The sequence below is a fragment of the Ascaphus truei genome, chromosome 16 (genome assembly GCF_040206685.1).
Source record: "Ascaphus truei isolate aAscTru1 chromosome 16, aAscTru1.hap1, whole genome shotgun sequence".
NCBI lineage: Eukaryota > Metazoa > Chordata > Amphibia > Anura > Ascaphidae > Ascaphus > Ascaphus truei.
Genome location: NC_134498.1, coordinates 1,010,036 through 1,030,510, shown reverse-complemented (window position 1 = coordinate 1,030,510; position 20,475 = coordinate 1,010,036). Strand labels below are relative to the sequence as shown.

The 20,475-nt window shown below is 42.6% G+C and overlaps 1 protein-coding gene across 6 annotated transcripts in view; it reads right to left on the bottom strand.

Annotated features, from left to right (window-relative positions):
* Window positions 1-20,475, bottom strand: part of LOC142467249 (SLAIN motif-containing protein-like) — a 67,734-nt gene that overhangs the window by 8,492 nt on the left and 38,767 nt on the right. For all 6 annotated transcript variants that reach the window (XM_075572701.1, XM_075572703.1, XM_075572698.1 and 3 more), the window contains one exon: window positions 8,781-8,918. In XM_075572701.1, the coding sequence (XP_075428816.1) occupies window positions 8,781-8,918 (138 nt within the window). The remainder of the gene's footprint in view (window positions 1-8,780; window positions 8,919-20,475) is intronic.

The following is a 20,475-nucleotide window of genomic DNA, read 5'->3' as shown; positions in this document are numbered from 1 at the left end:
GCCGTCTGGCTGGCTGCCAGCCCGTTCCTGAAGGTCGGAGTCGAGGAATCCCAATTGAAATGCATTACTCCATTCATTTTCAATGGGGAACCGCCGCTCCTCCTCTCGAGCGCCACCTGCTGGTCTTCTGCGATATCGGGCCCAAATCGCCGGAATCTCCATAGGGTTACATGGGGCTCCAATGGCGACCTATGGAGAGGCTGCAAAATGGAGCCTGCAAAGGCGGGAAAAGGAACAAGGGCTATAAAATACAAAATTAACATCAACCCTTTCCCTCCCGACTGGATCCCGGTGTTGGTGCAAACACTGAGATGGGGAAAATACACATTCACAGGGGGATACACATTTGGTGCTGAAGCAGGGGCATAAACACTGAGGAATAGGCTCTGAAGCCTCTAAGTCCCTTTTCCTGTGTCCCCCATCACATTGTCCATCCCCTGCTGCACAGAGATCTTCAGTCTGTGTTATTGGCAGCAGGAAGAGGCGGTTTTCCCCCAAGACCCACCCCCAGTGACGGATTTCCGGTCCAGGAGTGAGTGACAGCGTTTGGAGCAGTTTCTGCATCAACCCGACGCTACTGGAGTCATTACCAAGACCGCCCAATCAATGCGCATTTACTCCAACATCTTGTGAGTAGGATTCCGGTTTTACTTGACCGGACCAGTCGTCTGCCATTGTTCATTTTTGTTATTTTATATATATGTTTTATTAAATTAACGCTTTTTATTTTTTCAGCCTTGCTTGTGTTTGTCTATTGTTTTGTATTGTTTGTCCAGTGTTTGTGTATCTGTGTGATTAACCAGCAGTTTGCACTATGATGTTCTTTTCTGCTTGTTTTACATATACCACGTAACATCTTGCAGTGGACCCTGGAAGTACAAGATTGGAAACAATTTTCTTGCACTTCAATCCAATTGGACTCTGTACAGACTACTTTTGGACTTTTTAGGCGCCGGTTTGTATTGTTTGTTTTAGGGGCATAAACACAGTACTGGACATCATTCCAATTAACCTCTCGCCTCCCAGGTGAGGGCAAGGGGTGACCAAATGGGGTGTAACGCCTTTAATACTGGGCCAAACCCCCTCCCCCGCTACACCTAGCACCTTAGTTGTACGTCTAGCCAAGCTGCATACTGTAGGTCAGAGGTGGGAAACCTATTTTTCAATGTAGCCACAGGTGTGTCGAATGAGAAGTTAAAACCGCCACATCATGTAAACATTGAGAAATTAGGTTGCTCAATCGAACATTTAAAACAACACACACTGTTCGTCTGCTTCACTCACCTCAGCACTATCACCTGCTGCTGCTAGACTCACCTCAGCACTATCACCTGCTGCTGCTGGTTGACTCACCTCGTTGACTCATTCAGAAAGCGGAAACCAGCACACACCAACAGGAAAAAGTTTATTTCCCTGTGAGAGCTGGCAAACTCAAATTCGCCACACTTTCATGCCCAATTCACCACTTGTGGTGAATGGCGACAGGGTTGCTCACCTCGGCTGTAGGTATTCAAATGGATATGAACTTTGCACTTTTTTTTATGAAAAGCATTCATTATTATATATCTGTGACCTCAATTTTATTTTTAAGATATTTGTAATTGCTGTATGTATGTGGTATTGTCCTTATGAAGTATTACTTATTGTAGATAGTGTTTTTGTACCATTTTCAGCCACTTGTTTAATCCAAGTTTAGGTCTCATTTGATTTAAGTTTCCAATAACTAGCACCTTTTAGACGTTAAGTTTAGACCTTAGGTTAATCAATTACATTTAGCATTGATTGCTTGCCATCTAGTTCCTATTTTCAAATATATTCTATCACTTAACCCAGGCGTGCGCAAACTTTTCACCGGGCGCACCCCTGCCTGCTTTTCTCGGCACCTTGCCCCCCGCACCACCCTGCGTCAAATGACACGTTGAGTCATGTGACGTCACGTTGCCATGGTAACGTGACTCCGGGTTACCATAGCGAAGCGTCACTGGAAGGTAAGTGTTTTATAGAGGCCTCACGCGGTCCCTCTATAATTGCCGCGCCCAGTTTGCGCACCCGTGACTTAACCAATCCCTTACCAAATTATGCACCTTTTCAATTTGCTTGCTCTTGATCTGACAGGTGACAGACTAGCCCAAATAGTTAATGTTTGACTACAGATGTGTATACTTGTGTCTGTAATTAGGCTTAATATCAAATAGGTTAGTAGTGGAGGTATATAAAAGAGAGGAGAGATTGAGTCAGTCTCTGATGAAGCCCATACGAGTGAAACATGTAGGGTTAACAGTGGCAGTGCCTAACAGAGCGCGGTGACGTCAGCTCCCACGGTGGACGCGAGTAGCACACGTGGATACACTGAAATCGGTTGAGACTCGCGAGACTAACCTGACTGTGGGGCAGAGTACAAGGCCATAACATCGGGAGAGCTGGCATTTTCTTCCATAAACAACTGAGGACTCTTTCTATTCTTGTCTTTGCAACCGCGCCATGCAGTGTTCACTTCTAAATTAAGGCCACTACATGTGAGATAATGGAACAGATTAAAAGCAAATAATTTTAATACTGAAACTGGGTGGGGGTTTTTTTTTTTTCTCTTCAGGTATCCAAACAAATCAGAGCATCAGAGCAAACACATTCTTCTTTCCATTTCCCTTCATTTCTTTTCGGGACGTGATTGTGCACAGTCATGGAGAGACCCACACAAAGAAAAATAACGGTAAAAAAAATGCTTTACTCCATCATCCACTATGATGGCGATATGCCTATTTGTATGAACTAACATAGGGTGGGAGCCATCTGGAATAACTGCATGTAGAACTTTCCTCCAAAATTTAGCTTCACTGGGGGGGAAATATGGCCAATTTACAGTATAATGCCTATCAACATATTTTGTGATGCCCATGTTGCTGACTTGCAAATGTCTTTAGCAGAGGCTTGTGCTCTGGTAGTCCATGAAGTTGCCATGGCTATTTTTGAACGCACCTTGATTTTTAATAGACACTCCAACTGTTCGGCTTTGAAAGCTTCTTCAATACAAAGGTTAATCCATATTGCTATAGAAGATACTGAGGCATAATTAGTTTTTGATTCATATGGAAGGACTTTACCAGTTTTGGACAAAATTGTGATACTGTAAACGATCATTTTATCATGTATTCTGAACTATGGAGCTCTGCAGGATAAAACGAAGCTCACCAATTCTGGCCGATGCAATGGCCGTAAGAAACACATCTTTCAAAGTCAGCCATTTATCTGATAAATATAGTAGCGGATCAAAAGGCACATTCATGCTTCCAAGCGTATGCTAGGCCGCTTTTTTTTTTTTTTTTTTTTTGCTGCCTTCATGAAGCGTTTGACATCCTTCTGAACTGCAAGTAGTGTTTCAAAAAATATACCCAGTGCTGATACAGTACATGGGCCCTAAGGGAATTCAAACACATACCATATATAATTGTTGCAATAAATCTGGGATATTATGCATCTGAGCTGCATTTGGATCTAATGATTGCGACCCGAACAATTTAAGAAAATTATACGATACCCGGTAGTAGATTATTGATGTTGATTGTTTTCTGGTGCATAAAGGTTTTAATAACTTTCTGTGAAAAAAAAATATATTTCTAAATGCCGCCTCTCACTCTCCAGGCCGTCAAAAGGCAACTGAGCCACGTTGGGATGTTTGATTGGGCCCTTGAGATCTGGAAGAATGGGAACCTTCCAAGGGTCTATTGATATCTCGACAAAGTCTGCAAATCAGAGGAGATGGAAACTTAAACCAGACAGAAATTCCATGGGATCGACAAGGCTTCTAAGTAAAACTCTCTCTGAAATCAGGAACAGAACACTGGCAGTTTCCTGTTGCCACGAGATCAATTTCTGGCAAGCCCCACCTGCCAGGATTTGATAGAAGATCTTGCCTGTTGAGACCACTCGCAAGGATGGTTTTGAGGACTACTTAGGACTTAAAAAGCCTGCAGAGGTATTCGACTTTCCTGCAATATGAATTGCTTTTAAAGTGGGTGTGTGTTTCTCTGCCCATAAACCCTCTTCACAACCTTGTATTGCTTGCAAGCTTCTTGTGCCACTCTGCTTATTTAGATATGCTAGTTGGGAAAAGATCTTTAATGCCACTCCTGAGATGAGAAAAATGCAACACCTCCAGTTATACCACTCAAATCTAAACGGAACACAGTGAGCGCAAAGGAGAGAAAAAAGTTGAATAAATATTTTTGCGTCTTTAATGACCCTAAAGTGAATAATGGTTGATGAAAGACAAAAAGCTGCAGGGTCAATGACCACTCCGGTAACCAATAGAAACCAGGAACCCTTGGTTCCCTTGGACGTCAGAGCACCACTGATGAGCTTCAAGTGACCAAGTCTCCCCCAGTTCATTTAAGATTCACAATATAGATGTTAAATCAATCCTTAAACCAGGCACCCATGAGAAACAAGTAACAAGTGAAACAATGGATCAGCTTTTGTAACGAGTGTTGGCACTTGGCCCCCTGCATGTCGAAGTAACTTGTCAGTGATAAAGACGCACAAATATTTATTCAACTTTTTTCTCTCCTTTGCGCTCACTGTATTCCGTTTACACTTACCATATGAGGATCCAAGGAAGATCCTTTTCCAGTTGAGCAGTAGCAAAGTCTGTGGCCAGTATATTTTCAATACTTCAGTCTATACTTTTGGTCTTTCCTATGTTTCTCCTTTAAAAAGTACCATCTCTAATTAAGAGTTGAGGTAAACATCTCTATCACCTCCATCTGTAATATATTATAAAGGGTGCACCCCAGATATCTTTGTTTTACAATACCACTCAAATCTCAAAGATATTTATGGGAAGAATATTAAGTCCTGATGACTAATCTCTTTGATCATAGGCTACCTGAAAAAGCACTCCCCAGACTGGTTTGCTGTTGTCTGTATATATAATATTTTATAATCTTCAAGTCTCTTCTTCTTGCCAGATTCAAACCATCTCAGGTTTTCTTTGACTAGATGAATAGTTTGGAAGTAAATCTAACGAATTCGTGACCCATTGTTGCATAGAAAAATTATTTGAAAATGTCTTAGATGCTATGGTGTCTTAAACGATGTCCAAATAGGGCATCACAAACATTCTCTGTTTATGGAGATGAGCAATTATAACAGAGAGAACTTTTGTGAAAGTTCTTGGGGCTGCAGCTAGCCTGAAGAGTAGAGTAGAAAATTGAATGCCGATTTGCCACCAGAAATTCTTGAAATTATGCGTGAGATTACATGATTGGAACATGCAGGTATGCATCCTTTAAAATCGACTGCTGCCAATATGTCCCGTGGCTTTAGTATATTGACTGCCAACCTATATTTCAAGTCTAGTACCAGGCAAAAATCCCCTGCAGCCCTGGGAACCACGAAAAGGTTGGAATTATACCCTTATTTGGAGGTTCTCCTGGAACCTTCTGAATTACATGCTGCTGGCACATAATCTGGGTAGATTTTTGTAAAGCTAGTTGTCGTTTGTGTTTGGGAACATTTTGGTACCCAGAACAGGTGCTCTATTGGACCTCTACTAAAATTGTAGGGCATAGTCTCTTTTTAACAGCTCTACAACCCATCAGTCCGATGTCATCCTGATCTATGCATCCCTGAACACAGAGACTACCAGAGACCTTGTCAGGGACAGGGCGGACGTATTTCAAGCTTTGGAAAAATCTAGCTAGAGCCGGGTTGACTCCTTCAACGGCCCTGGGTTTGACGGGCTGGTTGACACTCACGTCCAATATCCTCTTCCTGGCCTGTAGTATCTGGCATCTTGAAAGGACTGTCTCTCCGACGAAAATGTATTGTTCTTAGTCTTTTCTCCTGCGTCGAGAAAACCTTTACTTCCTAAAGCCTTTGACAAGATGGTATCAAGTGCTTCACGAGCAAAGTTTAATCTGAAAAAGGAAGAGAAACCAGCTTGTTTTACGACGAAGCGTCTGCAGCCCAGGTTCTTAGCCATAGAGATCTTCTGGCTGACACAGATAGGGTTGTAGATCTGGCCATAAACTGCACAGCATCAAACAAGGCATTAAATAGGGAATATATTGCTTCCCTTACAGGAGTAGAAATTTTGTAGAGAAAGGCAGGGAAATGCTCCTGATTCTAGCTATTCTTCCACTGCCAAAATGTTCAAAGTTCTAGACATACAGGTCATCGCAACGATCAGTTTTGCAAGCTGCAACAATTGTAGAATACAGTTTCTTTAAAGCCCCTTTCATTGTGCGATCCTTTGGATCATGAAAAGAACAATCCTCTGAGGGAATGGTTGTCTTTCTTGTGATCCTATTAACTGCTGAATTGACCTTCAGAGGGGGGGGGGGGGGGTGGGAGGTTATCCCAATGCGGTGTATCCTAGGGTTGGGCAATATACTGGTAACGTAGTATTACAGTAATAAAAAAAATTATTTTAAGAAGACAGCAAGTCGGTACGTGAGATTATTACCGTGGCATTACTTGATGCCATTTTGTGGGGTTGCAGGTGCAGCTCTGAAGATGCTGCATGTGTGTAATATCTCAGATCTGTCAGCACACTCCCCACATCCCTCCTACTGCCGCGCTTTTCCCTGAAGGGAGGGAGTTGTCCGTTCAGTGCAGCAAGAACCAAAAAGGCCACAACCCCGCTCGTCACTGGTTCCTTCTAGCACTCTCAACCCTCCACCTCCCCCATCCCACCTCTCTTTAACCCCTGTGCCTCAAACCATTTCTCCTCCTACCTCATTAACCCTTTCACAAATAAAGGTGTGCGATTGAGGTGGCTTCCGAGCCACCCTCCATAACCCCATCTCGTTCTTCTTACCTGCTGCCTCCCATCTGCTCTGCCGGAGCTCACGAACGAACTCCCCTGTACCATCCTTCCTCTCTCAGCAGACGGAAAGAGAGGGGTGGGGGGAGGAGGGGGAGAAAGAATGGTATGTGGCACCGGCAGACCCTGCTGGCCATCCAAGACGTCCGAAATAGTGCGGTAACTAACCAGCAGTGTCCCCACTGGCGGCCGATAACCTCTCTTCCCTGCCACCCCACTCCAGCAGCTGAACAGCAATGGTGACAGCCACGTGTGGGAAATTTATATACCCACACAGTATCTTCACTCACAGCATACACCGCATATACACGAAAAGCATGCGGCATGCACGTTCGCACATGCGCACGGCTGCAAACAGTATAGAACTGCCCTTAGGCTCGCTTGGTGGAACATACGGACGAATATGCTGTGCCATCATGTAACGACTCTTGCGGTCCGTAGACTGCAGCAGGTCCAAGCATGGCAGCATTTCCCACTAAAAGCAAGCAGCTCTTAACAAAACCTGGTAAGGCAAGTGTGTGAGGTGCCTGAAAAAGACATCCATGAGGCATCTGAGAGAGCAACCTTGCTACCGCGAGGCAGACAGGAGCAAAAATAACTAAAAAGGTGCTAGTATCAGTGGTCTTCAGTGAAAAAATGGTAACCCAAAGTAGGAAACGACAACTCCCCATTTGTGTGCCCTGTCATTGAGTATGATATATTTTTTTATTATTATTATATTTAAATTGTTCAGACATTCAGCAGCTAACAAAATGTGCATGTGCGTTGTCCTACTTGTTTCATAGTGTCAATAAACTTTAATTTTGCAGTAACAATGAGTAGGAACGCATAGAAGCATAAGAATGTATGTCCCAGTGCCACAGGCTACAAATAAACACAACCCCAGTTGCCGCAATAGAAAACCAGCACTGTTACAACTAGGATATAACTCTTGGATTAATCAGCCATGCCATAGAAGAATAATTAGCTTTGAAACCACAGCATCTAAACTAGACATTGTCCAAATGTAGATAATGGCACTAAAAAGCTCAAATTATGCACAGTAATAATGTGTAAATGGAAATTGAAACCAAATGAGAACTTTAAAGCTGCAGTTCAAACAATATCCTGCATGTGTGGGTTTTTTTTTTTTTTTTAATAAATCAGTTCTGTACTTTGAGAAAATACTTGTAGCATTTAAAAAAAAAAAAAAAATTTTAAAAGACATTTTGAAGGTATTATAATGTAAGAAGCATTTTTGTTGCTATAGAAACCATTTACAAATTGACACCCACTTCCTCTTCTGAGACAGGCTCTGACTCTTGAGCCCTGCCTTCTCCCTAGCAGTGCACCAATTGTCTCTAGTACCTGCCTGGTCACATGATCTTACACACAGAATTATGCATTGTGGGTACAGTTTTGCAGCAATAACTGAATTAAATAACCCTGAGCAAATCGTTCGATTTCATGAGAACGGATCGATCTGCAACTTAGCTAATCACTTGTCAGTGTGCAGATTGTATTGATGCACATATTGGGGGGGAAAACTGCAGCTTTAAAGGGGCTAAGAATGAGGTACTTTAATTGGCACTGTTTCTAAGATTCTTACCAGTTTAGTTGCCAATGTCATTTCCTGGACAATTAAACGGTCGTCCAATAGGAAGCCGCAACATCTTCCCTCCCAATGTTGCAGCTTGCCATTGGCCCGCTGGACTTGCGAGATTTGACAGACCTACGATTTCCTTAGGAGTGAAAACACTGGCAACTAAACCAAGGGGTCCCAGGAGCTACAAATAGCATGGTTCAGCTTGAGAGGGCCTACTGGTGAAAATTCTGTATAGACAAAGTAAACTGGATTACATAATTACATAGCGTTCATGTATGCATAATAAAAATAAAAACAATTATTTTGTATCGCTTACTGCTTTATCCTAGACATAAATTCACAAGGCAAGAACATAAATCTCGTGAGCCTTACTTTCTTCTTGCAGGCGAGCCATAACCTGAACATCAGTCAAGTCCTGTAGTTTGTATCCCATAGATATGGAGTCATCAGAGGTACTTAATTCACTGTCCACCGATGACTGAGAGCTGAGAGCAGAATGCACACTCAAACCTTGAAAGAAAGAACACTGAAATTGTAATGGCAAAAAACTAAAATAAACGATAGTAAAAACAAATAAAAACCGACATCCACATACTTTAAGCAAACAGCCACTGTACTCACATATACAAGGTTTAAACGAGTGTAGGGACGGAGGCATCGTCTCAGAATTATAAGGAATGTAACAAAAATTGCAAAAGGGCAATAAAATTAGCAAAAATGGATAAAGAAAAAAAGGATTGCAATAGAAAGTAAGATCAGCCCTAAAAAGTTCTTTAAGTACCTTAATAACAAAAAAATAAGAAAATATAGGGCCCTTTCAGTCTGATATGGGCAGGCAGGTTATTGGCGATAAGAAAAAAGCAGAGGTATTAAACAAATTCTTTGCCTCTGTTTACCAGGGAACAATCAATTTCAATAGTAGTGCCGCAAGAGTAAGCCACAAACCTCCATATTAATGAACAATTGGTTAAATGAGGAAGAAGTTCATAGGCAGCTTGAAAAAAATAAAGGAAATAATGCACCTGGCCCCGATGGCATACATCCAAGAGTTCAAGGAGTTAAGTTCAGTAATAGCCAAACCATTTAATTTAATATTCAAGGACTTCATTATTACAGGCTCAGTCCTTGCGGATTCCACCAATATCGGTATCAGGTCTGCAAACCATGGTCTCATTGGCCATGCTGGAGTGATAACGAGGGACTCCAACGTTTGAATCTTTTCCAGAGTCCTCTGGGTCAGGGGTGTCATGGTATGGGGTTGACATGACTACTAGGGATCGTAATCACCAGGCAGAACGTAGGGGTTAAACAAATGCAGGTTTATTTTAGCCAGAGCAAACAACTCACCAAAATGGGGGATATGGGGGATTTCTAGCTCGTTAAGTGCAGGACACTGCCAAAGCTAGCTCACGCTGGATGGTGCCTCAAATCTGTTTGTTCCAGAGTATCCCAGAGGTGAGGGATGGCAGTCCCTGATCCGTACAGTTCATTATACTGTATATTGATCTCTAGGTACTAAGACCAACCATGAACTGGGCAACTCTGATCAGGGTTGGCATGTACACTTTCCTATCATCCATTTAAAAACCTCTGTGGAGACCATTCCTCCGCTAAGCTAAATCAGGGGCAAGGTGGTCAGGAACAGACCAGTCAGTGCCTTAGGACAGTCCCGAGGGGAGAGACTTGAGAGTCTGGGAAATTGACACTGACGAATGAGAACTGAGCCAACGGGGCTAGGACGCAAACTATGGTTCCTCATTCAGCTCCATACCTACTGTAGGGGTAAGAACAATGCTCTGCATTTGGAGGGTGTACTCTCCCAGCAAGCTGCACGTCCTTACCCATCTCACCATTGTCCATAAGCACTGCACCTGGCCCCACAAAAAGGCTAGCCCTCTGAATTGTTGTGCTTCCAATACTAGCCCAGGCTCACACAGACATACATTGAACCACACAGTTAGATTGTTCTCTAACACAGATACCCAACTTAAGTTACATGTTACCTGGGCTGGCAGCTATTTTCCAGCCCTGACATTGTATTGTATTTCATGTCTTTATTTGCAAAGCGCCATTAATGTACATTGCGTTTCACAATAGTAATACACGTGGTAATCATATAAATAACAAATAATATAAATAACAGGATATGGGAAAAAGTGCTTCAGACATAAAAGTAACATTTAGGAAGAGGAGTGCCTGCTCCGAGGAGCTTACAATCTAATTGGTATGTAGGAGGAAAGTACAGACAGTAAGAGGACATTTTGGTAAGTGCTTCTGCAGGGGGCCAAGCTTTATGTATCATGTACACAAAAATACAAAAAACACAGCGCACGACGCTCATAGTGCATTAAATGATAATTTTAGTAACCAAGTAAGAAGGTAAGTAATGTGCGTACATTTAAACAAAATTAAACAAGCATTTCAGGGTTATTGTTACCCAAACACCAACGGACGCTCGTGATGGTCTCGTGGCTCTCTCCTTCTCACTCCAAAACAGTCTCGGTGTAGGGCCTGGATAGTCTCCACTCCAGTCACTGGTGTGCCAGCCCCATGCCTCAGGGTAGGTCTTAAGCAGTCTCAAGTCTTTCAGTAAGCAGCAGTCCCGATTAATGTGCGCAATGCCCGCTACTGCACAGATCCAGCTGGCAATCGAGCAGCAGAGCGCACGCTGTTTGGCGTCCTGCTCAAACACTTCCTGGTCTATGACTTCATGCGATCGCGAGAGTTCGCCGCGAGTCTGCAAATCACCGGACCGGTTCTCTGGGAGTGCTGTCTTGTGGGTGGCTCGCAAAGGTCTTACAGTTCTTTAGTCCAACGCGTTTCGAGACCACATGGGTCTCTTCATCAGGGATAAAGGCTAAACAATCTATTGGCATTTAAATACCCCTCGCATGTCACCGATTGGCTACCTAATTGAGGAATTTAAGCCAATCACATGGCAGCGGGGAGGAGTCAAACACTCCATTAGAGGAGGGGCCAGAATTAAAGAAAAGAGGCTACGAGAAAGATGTGTGACATCTCCCTCTCATGGAATTTTTAATTTATCCTCAGTTATTTTGACAAATGACCAAAAAAAGGTTCTAGACAGGGGTTTGACCTTTTCACGCTCATGCTTGCCGAACTCATTCCAATTGTATACTGACCTCCAAAAATTTATGCGAAACCTCACACTTAAAAGGAATTTTATTAAATTAGATATGGAAGGTAATGAAGTTCAAAATAAAATAGGGGTGTCCATAGTTCCACCTGAGGTTGCTATAGATGAGAACATAGAACCCACTAAAAGCCTGAGACATACTCACTTTAAGGGGAAATCAAAATTTTACCCCTCCCATTCTAAAGGTCATCATGTTGAGACTTTTTTCAACATGGTTAATAAAGATTTCACTCTATTGAGTAATAATATGAAGTCTAGTGATATAAAACACAACCTTACTAAAAATGAAACGCTAGCATTAAAATTCTTAAAGGAGAATGACAACCTGATTATCAGACAGGCGGATAAGGGAGGTGGTGTCGTTCTACAGAACCGAAAGGATTATGAAGGAGAGGCACTGCGGCTCCTGAACGACACCTCCTCCTATTCTAGGCTTAAAAAAGATCCAACTATGGACTTCTTGAGTTTATTAAAAACCCTGTTGGACCAAGCCCATATTTCTGGTGTCATTACAAAGAATGAGTATGAGTTCTTGTTTACTAGTTCCCCCAAGATCCCGATATTTTATCACCTCCCAAAAACCCACAAATCGATTACAAATCCCCCTGGCAGACCGATAATCTCGGGAATAAATAGTTTAACAGCCAATTTGTCACAGTACGTTGACCACTTTTTGCAGCCTTATGTGGAAAAACTCCCTTCTCATTTAAGGGACTCCACATCAGTGCTCAATCTGTTACAAAATATAGAGTGGAAGGATTCCTACAGGTGGTTAACGTGCGATGTGCAGGCCCTTTACACCAATATACCACATCAACAGGGCCTAGCATCAGTGGATTTCTTTCTATCTAGCGACGCTGAATTACATGATTTGAACAAAAAATTCATTCTGGAATCCATCCATTTTATTTTGAAGCATAATTATTTTATGTTTCTGGAGGAATTCTTCCTGCAGGTTTGCGGAACTGCAATGGGCACAAGATTTGCTCCCAGTTTCGCAAACCTGTACATGGGAGAATGGGAGTACAATTGCATATTTAATAATAATCCCTTCAGAGAAAACATTATTATTTGGCGTCGCTTTATAGATGACATTATATGTCTGTGGGATGGGGATCAATATTCTGTTAGTCTTTTTCTAAAATACATTAATAACAACAATAGGAATTTGACCTTTACCCATGTGGAAAGTGTCAAAGAGATTAACTTTTTGGATTTGAATCTGACGGTATCTGATGAGGGGAACCTTATAAGTAAAACACATTTCAAGGACGTTGATTCCAACAACCTCCTGATGGCCTCAAGTAACCATAAAAAATCTTGGATTCAGAATATACCTGGGGGCCAATTTTACAGGTTGAGAAAGAACTGTAGTCTCAACACCGACTTTGAAAAACAGGCCGGTGATTTGACCTCAAGATTCCTTGAAAGAGGTTATCATTCAAAAAAACTTTCCTATGATCTTGATAGGGTGAGACAAATGGATAGAAAACAAATGCTAGTTCCAAAAATTAAACAACAAAAGAAACAAGCTAAAAGTGAGGAAAAATGTAATGTTGCCTTCATTACAAACTTTAATTCAATGACTTCTCATATAGAAAAGATTGTAAAGAAGCATTGGTCAATCCTGTCAAACGACCCAATTTTAGGGACCCACATTTCTAAATTCCCAAGGTTTATATACAGGAGAGCAAGAAACCTAAAAAATGCCTTGTCCCCTAGTGACATTAATATTAAAAGTGATCCTTTGGGAGATAAAAGATGGCTAGATATTAAAAAACCTTGTGGAAACTTTAAATGCGGAAAATGTTCTGTGTGTAAACACCTACACTCTGATAGAAAAAAATTTTCGTGTCAAAAAACTGAGGAAACATATGAAATAACAGATTTTATAAATTGCAATTCGGACCATATTGTGTATCTAATTGAGTGCCCTTGTGGCTTGTTCTATGTTGGGCGCACTAAACGTAAACTAAAAACACGTATACAAGAACATATACGAAATATAAAAAATGGTCTTTTAACACATAGCCTTTCCAAGCACTATGCCTCACATCATAACAAAGACCCCATGTCCCTGCGTTTTAAAGGTATTAAATATGTCCCTAAGAGTAGAAGGGGCGGGGATAGGGTTAAGGATTTGTCCTTCCAAGAGACCTTCTGGATATATAAATTAGGGACACTATATCCGGGAGGCCTCAATGAGGATATAGACATATGGTCCCTGTACTGACCCTCGCCTAATAGTGATGGAGTTGGGTCTTTATACCAAATATATGCAATATCCCTATAATGTGTTCTGAGCTGGTATACGATACATTTGTATTTAAACATTCAAATTTTATTCTATTTCACATTTTGAAATATGGAATTTTATGCTTTAATGTACTCATAGTTTTTAGTTCGTGCTTCTTTTTCAAAATAAATCATGTCAGTGGTCATATGTTTGTACCACCACTGGTATTTGAATATAGCTGTTCATTTAAAGTGTGTACTAATTCTTTTTTCTTTATTTTAGAGACACCGTTTATGTTATTGTCTGTTCAAATGTTTATTAATAAAGTTGATTTTAGCTTTTTTTCTAGATGCATTCTCGGTTGCTATGGAGTGTTTGACTCCTCCCCGCTGCCATGTGATTGGCTTAAATTCCTCAATTAGGTAGCCAATCGGTGACATGCGAGGGGTATTTAAATGCCAATAGATTGTTTAGCCTTTATTCCCTGATGAAGATACCCATGTGGTCTCGAAACGCGTTGGACTAAAGAACGGTAAGACCTTTGCGAGCCACCCACAAGACAGCACTCCCAGAGAACCGGTCCAGTGATTTGCAGACTCGCGGCGAACTCTCGCGATCGCATGACGTCATAGACCAGGAAGTGTTTGAGCAGGACGCCAAACAGCGTGCGCTCTGCTGCTCGATTGCCAGCTGGATCTGTGCAGTAGCGGGCATTGCGCACATTAATCGGGACTGCTGCTTACTGAAAGACTTGAGACTGCTTAAGACCTACCCTGAGGCATGGGGCTGGCACACCAGTGACTGGAGTGGAGACTATCCAGGCCCTACACCGAGACTGTTTTGGAGTGAGAAGGAGAGAGCCACGAGACCATCACGAGCGTCCGTTGGTGTTTGGGTAACAATAACCCTGAAATGCTTGTTTAATTTTGTTTAAATGTACGCACATTACTTACCTTCTTACTTGGTTACTAAAATTATCATTTAATGCACTATGAGCGTCGTGCGCTGTGTTTTTTGTATTTTTGTGTGCTTATAGGGGGGACCAGAGCCATCACTGGTGTCACAGCTGCAGACGCTCCCTACATTTCAATTTATAATTAAGGTCACCCATTTATTATACATCACACCTATCACGTCACTTATAGTATTGTAGTTGCGCACCTATACTTTGTTCACCTTTTTCACTTATGTATCATGTGCCTAGTAATATCTTCAGTGCTACTCATATGCTTCTTTAAGCAAGTGGGTCTTAAGGTGGGTCTTAAAGGTGGATAGAGAGGGTGCTAGTCGGGTATTGAGGGGGAAGGGCATTCCAGAGGTGTGGTGCAGTCAGTGAGAAGGGTTTAAGGAGGCAGAGGGCTTTAGATACAAAGGGGGTAGAGAGAAGACATCCTTGAGCAGAACGCAAGAATCGGGATTTATTTATTTCTTTATAAAATATGTTACCAGGAAGTAAGACATTGAGAGTTACCTCTAGTTTTCAAGTATGTCCTGGGCACAGAGTTAAGACAAATAATACATGGTTACAAATACAGTTACATAAATGAACCGCGTATACATTATATACAATACAATGCATGCACAGTTAAAGAAAATATATATTATAGGCTTATGTAACAGTTACAGACCAGATTAAAATGTGAGACAGCCTTAGATTTGAAAGAACTTAGACTGGTGGTGGGTGAGAGAATCTCCAGTAGGTTGTTCCAGTTTTGGGGTGCACGGTAAGAGAAGGAGGAACGGCCGGATACTTTGTTGAGCCTTGGGACCATGAACAGTCTTTTGGAGTTAGATCTCAGATAAGTGCTGCATGTGGTAGGGGTGAGGAGCTTGTTCAGATAGCTGGGTAGCTTGCCCAGAACTTTGCGCCTAGACTCTAGTGATGACCAATCTAGTTCTTTGAGAATTTCGCAGTGATGTGTGTTGTAGTTGCATTGGAGAAAAAAACGACAAATATAATTGTAGAGGGTGTCAAGTTTGCTACGGTGGGTTTGAGGTGCCGAGCCATACACTATGTCTCCATAGTAATAATTGCCATTAGCATCTGCTGTGCGATACGCTTTCTGACAAGGAGACTTAGGGAGGATTTGTTCCTGTAAAGTACCCCTAGTTTGGCATAGGTCTTGGTTGTCAGGGTATCAATGTGCATCCCGAATGTTAAGTGGGAGTCAAACCATAAGCCCAGGTATTTAAAACTAGTGACAGGGGTTAGGGTGGTGTTAGTTGGTTCTAATCTGGAGCTCAGTCGCAGGAAGCTTTAAAAATGTAGTTTTGATCCCAAATACCATTGTTACAGTCTTGTCAGTGTTTAAAAACAGTTTGTTGTGTGAAATCCAGTTTTCGAGTCTCAAAAAGTCAGACTGAAGTATGTGTTGAAGGTCAGAGAGGCTATGGCTGTGTGCATATAGGATTGTGTCATCTGCGTACATGTGTATTGAGGCTTCCTTACAAGCTGTGGGAAGAGCATTGATGAACACCGAGAAGAGTAGGGGCCCCAGAACAGAGCCCTGCGGGACACCACAGGTGATATCCAGGGGGTTGGAGTTAGAGCCTGAGATGGACACATGTTGGGATCTACCTGATAGGTAGGACTGAAACCAGTTTAGAGCATGCTTCCCTATTTCAGAGCTCTGGAGTTTGTTAAGCAGGATAGCATGATCAACAGTATCAAAAGCCTTTGCAAAATCTAGGAATACAAAACCAGTGAGTTGTCCCCGTTCCATTCCACACTGGATTTCATTGCAAACATTTAGCAGGGTAGTTACAGTGGAGTGTTTGGGGCAAAAGCCAGATTGGAATTGGCTAGGGAAATTTGTCGCTTAATTGGGAGTGAACACATTTTTCCATGACTTTGGATAGAATTGGGAGATTGGCCTGTAGTTTGAGACAGTGTTTTTGTCCCCACTTTTGAAGATTGGGACAACTCTGGCAGTTTTTCAGGTCTTGGGGATATGGCCTGCAGACAGGATAGAGTTGACTATGCAAGCAATTGGTTTGGCAATGGCTGAGGCACCAAGTCGTAAGAACCTAGATTGTAGTAAGTCAGGTCCACATTGGCTGCTTGGTTTTAATTTGAGGCGCGCTTGTGTAATCTCCTCTTCAGATACAGGGCCAAATTGAAAGTTGTTGGCAGTGTTGGGAGGGGGTGGGGCTATGTGGGTACTCCCAGGATGAGATTCAGGTTTGTGGTTTGGGTTGCGTGTCGCTTATAAACTAGTGGCATACCCCACAAAGTAATCCTTGAATGCATTTGCAATGTCAGTGGGGTTTGTCAGAGTAATATCCCCCTTAGTAATATTACTTGGTTGTTGATGGTTAGAAGGATGGAATATATTGTTGATAACCTTCCAGAAGTTAGCTGGGTTTGATGTATTCTGGTGGAGATTGTCAGAGTAATATTGTGCTTTTGCATGCCTTGTTTGCCTTGTGCACATGTTCCGCAGGCATCTGTAGTGATTGAGATCCTTGGTAGTGCCAGTTACTTTGTAGCTTTTCCACAAGGTATCCCTGAACTGGTAGAGTGCTATAAGGTTAGTTGTAACACATGGAAGGTGGGCCCCCCGTACCCTTATTTTGCGTAGTGGAGTATGGGTATCACAGAGTTTTAAGAACTCGGATTGGAAATAGTCGAGCGCAGAATCGGGGTCAGGAATTAAATCGATTCTGTGCCATGGGCAGTTGGTAAGGTCATCCAGAAACTGTTGTGGGTTAAAGTTTCTAAATGTTCTAGTGAGGAGAACTTTAGGGCTTGAATGGGGCGGTTTAATTTTCCTTACACAGTACATGGTCACTGAAAATGTCAGGAAGGATGCCAGAGGATTGGATTCTGCTGGGATTTGAGGAGAGAATCCAGTCTAGCAAGGAATGGTTATGTGATTTCAGGTTTGTCCGTGTGGGTTGGGAAATGAGTTGCGATAGGTTAAGTGACTTGCGTTGTATCTGGATTTTGGGGTTTTTAGCGTCAAGCCAATTGAAGTTGAAATCCCCAAGAACTAGCATCTCACTCTTCTCATTCAGAGAGGAAATGGAGCCAAGAAACTGGGTGATATCAGTCAGGGATTGTAGAGGGGCGGTAGATGCCAGCAAGCAAGATGGGCTTAGAAAAGGGGAGGCAGATTTTGCCAACTAGAATTTCAAAAGAGGGTGGGCTTGGAGGGCAATTTATTAATGTAAATTGTAAGGTGTCTGCAATATAAAATAACACCCCTCCTCCTCTCTTTGACCTATCTCTCCTAGAAATTGAGTATCCCTGAATGGCGATATTTGCATCGGGGGTTTTAGGGGTTAGCCATGTTTCTGTAAGAACGATGGCTTTAGGTTTATGCATAAGGCACCATGCCCTTAGTTCGTCCAGTTTGGGCAGCAGGCTCCGAATATTTATATGGGCGACAGATAGCCCTTTTTGGAATTTAAAGGTGGAATTCTCAGGGGCATGGGACAGAACTGAAATGGGAGGACATGGGTTAGGTTCAATATCACCTGCTAAAGAGAGTAATAGTACGAGTAGAAATGTGGGTAGTTTGCAAGTTGTAAATTTGTGATATTTGCCATTTGAGTGTGCGGTGGTTGGTGTGCTGGTTTTTACAGTTCTCCACCAACATTCAGTAGTCCAGGGTGTATGGTGATGTTGGATGTGGGCCAGGAGGGAGGAGTTTGTAGTGGATAGAGGGAGTAACATCTCCATGAGGCCAGGAGAAAGAAAAAAGTTAAGATATATAGCAGATTCATTATGCCAGAGGTAGACAGTGCTGCATGGAGCTGTTGTGAGCCAAGTGAGTGTGTGCAGACTAAACAGCAGGGGAGTGCCTATTCCTTGTCAAATGTTTTGCTGCATTGCAATGCTAGAGTCAACTCAGGGTTTCAGTGGACTGAGTGACTGTGGGAGGTCGTTTTGTGCAGTCAGTTTTGGGAAAGGCTGCAGTGAAATAAGTTGTAAAGGGGTGGGGGGTTAAAATATGCAGGCTAACAAGCATGGGATCATAGTGTGGCCATATAAGCTCACCGTTTGTTGCCTTGAGTAAAGAGTTTGCAGAAAGATGTAGTCCCCAGTCACCTCTAGTCAAACTATAGTCTAACTATATATTGTCACTTTAAATGCATCACTCTAAAGATGCAAATGCAGAGGGGATATTTGTTTTATACAACCAAAGCAGTCACATGACCCTTCCCCGTTCCAATACATCAGCTTGTTCCAGTTGGTCAATTAGCAGCACACAGTTAAGAGGGGGAGAAAAAAAATCCACCTTTTGATATTCAAACATACCAAGAGATCAATAGTACAAGCCGGGTGGGTAATTCTTTTAAAACAGGACTTGCACATCAGGGACATACCAAGAGATGGTGCATAGTGAGAAATTAGGGATGAGATGTAAGGAGGGGCACAAGAGTGTAAAGCTTTAAAAGTGAGGAGAATTGCATGTGTGATACAGGATTTGATAGGAAGCCAGGAGAGGGATTTCATGACGGGAGATGCTGAGACAGATCTAGGAAAGAGTAGAGTGATTCTGGCAGCAGCGTTTAGGATAGATTGTAGGGGAGACAGGTGAGAGGCTAGAGGGCCGGACAGCAGGAGGTTACAGTAGTCAAGACGGGAGAAAATGAGGTCCTGAGTCAGAGTTTTAGCAGTCGAGCAACAGAGGAAAGGGCATATCTTTGTAATATTGCGGAGGACAAAGCGACAGGTTTTAGAGACGTTATGAATGTGAGAGGAAAATGTGAGAGAGGAGTCGAGTGTGACCCCTAGGCAGCGTGCTTGGGCTACTGGGTGAATGATGGTACTTCCAACAGTAATGTGGAAGGAGGTAGTAAGGCCAGGTTTGGGAGGAAGAATGAGGAGTTCTGTTTTGGTCATGTGAAAGTTTGTCGGCGGAGGGCCATCCAGGATGATATCGCAGAGAGGCATTCAGAAACTTTGGTCTGTACAGCCGGTGTAAGGTCAGGGGTTGAAAAGTAAATGTGTGTGTCGTCAGCATAGAGGTGATATTTAAACCCAAAGGATGTGATTAGGTCACCTACAGAAAGTGTGTACATAGAAACGATAAGTGGTACCAGGACAGAACCCTGCGGCACCCCCACAGAGAGATCTATGGAGGAGGAGAGGGTGTTGGCAGAAGAGACACTGAAAGTACGATGGGACATGTAAGAGGAGATCCAGGATACAGCTTTGTTACGAATACCAAGAGTATGGAAAATGTGAAGAAGAGGGTGGTCCACGGTGTCAAATGCTGCAGAGAGGTCGAGTAATATGAGCAGAGTGTAATGACCTCTGTCTTTGGCAGCATGGAGGTTATTTTAGTGAGGGCTGTTTCAGTCGAGTTAGCAGTGCGAAAGCCAGATTGTAGAGGGTCTAGGAGAGAATGGGTGTTGAGAAAGTGGAGCAAGCGAGAGAATATAAGGCGTTCAAGGAGTTTAGAGGCAAAAGGCAAGAGGGAGACAGGTCGATAGTTAGAAAGACAGGTAGGGTCAAGCTTGCTGTTTTTGAGTAATGGTATAACAGTTGCATGTTAACCACCAAATATCTGTGAGATTGAGGAAGCTAAAATACTTTTACAAATGGAGAAGGCATCAAAACTGGGTCATGTTTGCATAATGGGGGATTTTAATTATCCAGACATAGACTGGGGCAATGAGATTAGCGTTACAACAAAAGGAAATAGGTTTTTGGGGGTGCTTAA